This window comes from Triticum urartu, chromosome 7, assembly GCF_003073215.2.
Source record: "Triticum urartu cultivar G1812 chromosome 7, Tu2.1, whole genome shotgun sequence".
NCBI lineage: Eukaryota > Viridiplantae > Streptophyta > Magnoliopsida > Poales > Poaceae > Triticum > Triticum urartu.
In genome coordinates, this window is record NC_053028.1 from 149,232,387 (window position 1) to 149,238,033 (window position 5,647).

General features: G+C 41.1%; 1 protein-coding gene across 1 annotated transcript; it reads right to left on the reverse strand.

Moving 5' to 3' along the window:
* Positions 1-1,712: 1,712 nt before the first annotated feature.
* LOC125523523 (transcription initiation factor TFIID subunit 10-like) lies at positions 1,713-5,087 on the reverse strand. The gene is made up of 6 exons (XM_048688552.1): positions 4,723-5,087; positions 4,579-4,643; positions 4,151-4,213; positions 3,968-4,025; positions 3,785-3,835; positions 1,713-2,001 (listed from the first exon to the last, which is right to left on the reverse strand). The coding sequence occupies exons 1-6, from the start codon at positions 4,870-4,872 to the stop codon at positions 1,921-1,923; spliced, it is 468 nt and encodes a 155-aa protein (XP_048544509.1). The 5' UTR covers positions 4,873-5,087; the 3' UTR covers positions 1,713-1,920.
* Between the last annotated feature and the right edge of the window lie 560 nt (positions 5,088-5,647).

Sequence of the window (5,647 nt, forward strand, 5' to 3'; positions counted from 1 at the left end):
GCAAAAGTGAAGCACGGAAAAAGCTTTGGATTGAAGCACATTTGAGTTAATTCCTATTTATTGCCATGGAGTTTCCTAGAAGTGGGATTGGTTAATAACCTGTTAGTTCTCCTCTTTTGTAATTTGTAACTTTGTATATATTTATTTAATGAAAATACCGTAGAACTATTGTAGTTCTAGGGTTTCTGGTTCAGAAAAAAAAAGGTGTTCCAAGAAAAAACGAACGGAGAGAATATATGCTTTAGCAATTTTTAAAACACTGTGAGAAATTTATAGAGGAAGTTGGTGAACGAAGTGGGAATTGCAATCTTGTATAGCTTTGCATCATCGTAAAGCAGTCTGCATCAACGGCCCATCAGAGGCTCCACCTGCACCCTACATCAAGTCATCAAGGGCGGACACCAAGAATCAGAGGATTTTGGCGAGTGACCAGAAGCGTCATGTGTTTGATGGGGTTTCCATGGAAACGAAGCGAAAACCTTGGAGTGAAACCGCGCAGTTTGGGAGAAGGAAGAAGATAAACCGTTAGAGAGTGTGAAATAGGCCTTCCTCCCACCGTTTTGAAACAGAGAACGACCGGTTCAAAAGCCCCGAACCTATTCGGAGCCTTAAGCGCTGGTCATCTTATAGGATTATTATGAGCATGACAATCCAATCCTATATTTTTTTTATTCCCGCATTTTTAGAATCCCGCGAATCAGGGAGGCCTTAGTAGTTACTCCCTCCGTCCCATAATGCAAGACGTTTTTCGACACTACATTAGTCAAAAATCATTTTACATTATGGGACGGAGGGAGTAGTATTTATTTATTTTAAGATATTAAGAAACTATCCTTGTTGAAACAGTGAGTAAGAAATTTGCTTCATGTTTGACGAATTAAGTTCAAGGTCAAGCATGCATGTACGATTGATAGAAGTATGAGGCGACCTTTGAAGTCTTGGCAGTGCTGTTGTATGTACAAACTGACAAACCAAAGGTACATCTAATAGCCATGACAAGTACGGGAAATACCCTTTGTCTCCCGCATGTATATACACCCTATATGGGGTATTTCTTTTAAATAATTAAACAAAAAGTCAAAGTACTTCAAAAGTATTTTTAGATTAAACTTGACTTACTTGCGCACTAATATATCAATTTTCGCAAAAAAAAAATCTACGTTGACTTCACAGCGAAAAAGACAAAATTTATTTGCTATTATAGGTCACTATTCATGCTATATTGACCAAAACTTTGTCTTTTTTGAAAAGTCAAAGAGAAATTTTCTTGTTGTGGAACTTTTCTCACTAGTACAATGAAAGGTCAAGTTTATTTCAAAAATATTTTCAGAATTTTTTGACTTTTTGTTGAATTGCTAAAAAAAATTCTCATATAGGGTACATATGTACCCAGGAACCAAAAGTTCCCCTCCTGACAAGTACGCACTAGTGTAGTATTCCTTTTTACAGCATGAAGTATGCAATTTTGACTTGTGTTCCTAGAATTTGATACTCCCTAGTGATCTAAACGCTCTTATATTCCTTTACAAAGGGAGTACTGAAGAAGGCAAACTAGCCCTATCTGATCTCCAGATCATCATTCTCCAGCACTCCCTCCCAGTTTATGTTGGTGCTATCTATGCTAGTCAACCATCAGGAATCAAACTTAAGTGGTACACAAGATCAAATCAATCTGATCTGGTCGACGGTTTCAAGATGCAATCACTCCAAGATAGGGGTAAATGGGAGAACTTAACCAGCAATACTATACATAAGCATAAAATGGTGGCAACTACTGGTACATAATACATCAAGAACTGCCATTGGATACATGCTTATAAGGTTTTGTAACATAAAGTTGGGAAGGACACGACCGTTCACTTGTTACGCTTATAAGAAACAACGAATTCTAGCCCTCTCTTGTTGAAGAATTGACCCATTCTACTCCTCTCTTGTTGAGGGGGCCATCCCTGCTGATGGGCTGTCCGCAAAATACTCTGGATGTCTCAGATTAACACCATGCTGCAAGCAAAATTTCAAAATTAAAGACATGTCAGAAAGATGAAGCATACGCTCATACGCAGAAGCTCTGGAAGTGTTGGGCACTCGGCAGGGGTTGGGGTGGCACCTAGAGCCTCGTCGCCGACTAGCCAGATACCTAGGTAGGTTAAATATGTGAAGTGAGAGGGTGTCGCCTCTACGCAGACATCTTTGAGAACAGTCCTCTGTGCTGCATTGTATGAGTATCGCAGGCCGGTGCACTACCTTGTTTTTTGTACGATGAACAGTTGCAAACATACCATACATGAATGCGGTTGATTTTAGCCTGGTATGTGTCAGTGGTAACCACCAAAAATAAGTGGGGTTTTAGCCTAAAATGATCATTCTTGTGACAAAGTAGAGTACATTGATGACCTATATTGGCATCTCAGTATCAGCCATACAAGTCATAAATGCTTTCTCTTTAAACAGATCACTTCTTTTTTGGACAAGATTAAACAGATCACTAATGCATCAGCTAGTGGACTAGGTGGTGCTTGTGGACAAGTGGATCAGCTAATGATGGTGAGGTGTCCTGTCTGTGTGTTGGGGGGAGGGGGGGGGGGGGGGGGGGGGGGGGGTGAAGAGAGAGTTCTCAAATTAGAGGTACATTGAACTTGCATAAGCATGTATTCTGGGAATTAGAACCCTTTTATATCAAACAAAATTTTTTCAGGAGGATGCCTGACAAGTGGATGAAGGATATTTGACATTTCCCTCTGTATAACACCCATTGTCATATATTGCATGAGAAGCATGCCCTTGTGTGTGAGGTTTGGATAAAAGGTAGATTGATTCTGAAGCTGAAGATTACAAACAATGTCATCCTGACTACTTGCATGCAACTAAATATACAGAGAACTTGATTACTGATGAAGGTAGCAAACTAGAAACCAGAAAAGCTGTGGCTAGAAGACATACTGTGTATTCAATATAGGCTTGTAGGAAATCAGTTAATAACATTGTAAGTTCAAACCTATCTGACAAGTGCCCCGATTGTTTGAGAATAATGGTTTGGCTGGTTTGTTATAAGCATGAGCATTCTCACTAAACATGATCAGAAAACGGTGGTTAGATTGCTTCTTCTACTCATTCAATCTTTAGTGATTGCACAATTACCCATGTTAATTTGGAGATGGTTATGATCTTAACCTTTGTAACACCATTCACATTGCCTTCATTTTCCTACTTTTCTAATTAGGGCATCAATTCACATGTGATTCTCTGCTTCAGTACAGAGAACACTATGTATTTATTATCTCTCTATAACCATGTATGCTTGGGATGATTTGGAGGATGTACAGCATCCATAATAGTAGATGTCTGTATAGTTTCTTCTTATAGAGATACAGGCCCTATAACTCAATGTTAGTGTACTGTCACCCCAAACCGTGATTAGAAGGCAACACTATATGAAATCATTTGTCAATTAGGCATGTAAGTGTCAGGCTGTTACCCTATCCCAAGTATGTGCAACCGTGCTTAAACGCTGATTTCATGTAAGGTGTCTTTGTACTTGTAAGATGTTCGTAGAACATATAAAACTGAATCCATATGATATTTCTTATTTTTGCCTCTTGGAACAAAACCACATCAAGCAATTTTCTTGGTCTACAAGGGTCAACCAGTGCAGAGATTCAGCTCCTAAGAATGTAAGTGGCTAATTGTTATTCTGTGTATGTGGGCTTCAAACATGAGAACAAATGTAATAAAGGGTGTCCTGTTGCATAGAATAAAAACTCATATGTAATAGAAAATGGTTTACCTCACGCAAGGCTTTTGAAAGATCATCCATTGTCAACACAAGACGTCTATCCTGAAGTAGAATAAAGGATGTCATTAGTAAACTGTAAGGAGTAAGAATGGCATGCCAGGTCTTGTGCTAGAAGTAACATGGAAAAAAATTGACGGAAGTAACATGGAAATTTTAATTAAGAAGTAAATTCACCTTTGGTTGTTTGCTCTTGTTATCTTTGATAGGTGCTGCAACCCTGGCTTTGCAGTGCCTAATTCAAGAGAAAGGACAGCGCAATATCAAAGAGGTGCACAAGATATACTGCAATTCCCTCACACCAACAGACGAAATGCATTGAGACGAAATGCAAACTAGTGAGATTGTGGATTCACGTACTGAAGAGAGTCGCTTGCAATGTCTGAAATGAACTTTTGAGCAGCTACAGCAACCAGCCTTGTTCTGCAGACCACAAGAAACAAAAGAAAAGAAAAGCATGTCATTCATGTGGACCAATAATCACCAAGTCGAAGGGGAAACTGTAATTTCTCTCAGACTAGAACTACACCGTGCTAAGCTCATTGTTCACAGAGAGTGGTCGTCTTGTATTTGCAATTCTCTTCTTCTATAAAGTTATGGTATGCAGTTTGCATACTCTCGAAAAAAAAGAACTACAACGTGCTAAAACAACTCTATGTGGCTCCATTATCACTATGCTTGGCAAATTTCAGTTCCAGATTAACCTAGAGCAGCAAAGGGGGTCTCGGCCTAACTACCGATCCAGACATTTGGTCGGGAGAGACATTGGATGTGTAGGGAGTACTCACAGGCGTAGGTCGGGGCAGTGGAAGCCGCTTCGGCCGAGGTAGTGCTCCACGAGCTCGTCCGGGATCTGCCGCGCCACGGAATCAAAACACGGAACTTGGCATGACGAGAGGGGATTAGGGCAGGCGGCGGCGGCGGCGGCGTACCGTGGGATTGTAGTCCATGAGGGAGGAGAGGAAGTCGGTGAGCACGGCCTCGTCGTCGTGCCGCCCGTCGCTGCCGCCGGCCCCCGTGCCCGGGGCCATCCCTCCCCCTCCCCCTCCCCCTGCGCCGCCGGGGTTGTTGCTTCCCATCATCCTCCCGTCCGCCGACTCGCTGCTAGGCTGGGTCGAGTGGTGGAGAAGAGGAAGTGGCGCTGGAGGTGAGGACGATGGCGGCTTGGAAGAGGGGTCGCCGGGGCTCCGACGACGGGAGAGGAGAGGGGAGCAGCGGGCTGAATCCGGGCTTCGCACCTGCGCGGACTAGTGAAATCACCAGCCGAGATCAACACTAATCTCGACCGATTTTTCGCATCTAGACCAACTTTGCTAAAACAGATACATACTCTAAATCGGTTGGCTTTTCAAAAGAAAAAAGAAGGACCCGAATATCCAGCAGATGTCAGATTTTTAGCATAGCAAATCAAAAAAAATCATGGCAAATTATGTTTGCCGTGGCAAGTTTAGTTGATGACCATGTCAAATTCGCGGCAGTTCATTTTATTGTTAGAAAATTGTTGTACTCGCCAACTAAATTTGCCATCCTCATGCCAATATAAATTGTCATAAAAATATGTTTGATTTGTCATATGCCTTAAAATATGATGTCCGGTTTTTAGCATTTCTGTGAAAGAGAAGACACTCCAGATTAACGTTGTAACGTAACTTCTCAATACTCTAATATCAAAATGACTCATTGTTGCTTCTTAATCTTTAAGCCAATGTGAAGTTGTTAGTGTTATTACATGGAATAAAACCTAAAAAAACTACACATTTGAATATTCGAATTACAACTATCACAAGACTATTCGTAGAAAAAAAACAATCACAAGACTGCAGATTTAAGAACCTATTTGTTGGTCTAAAATACAAT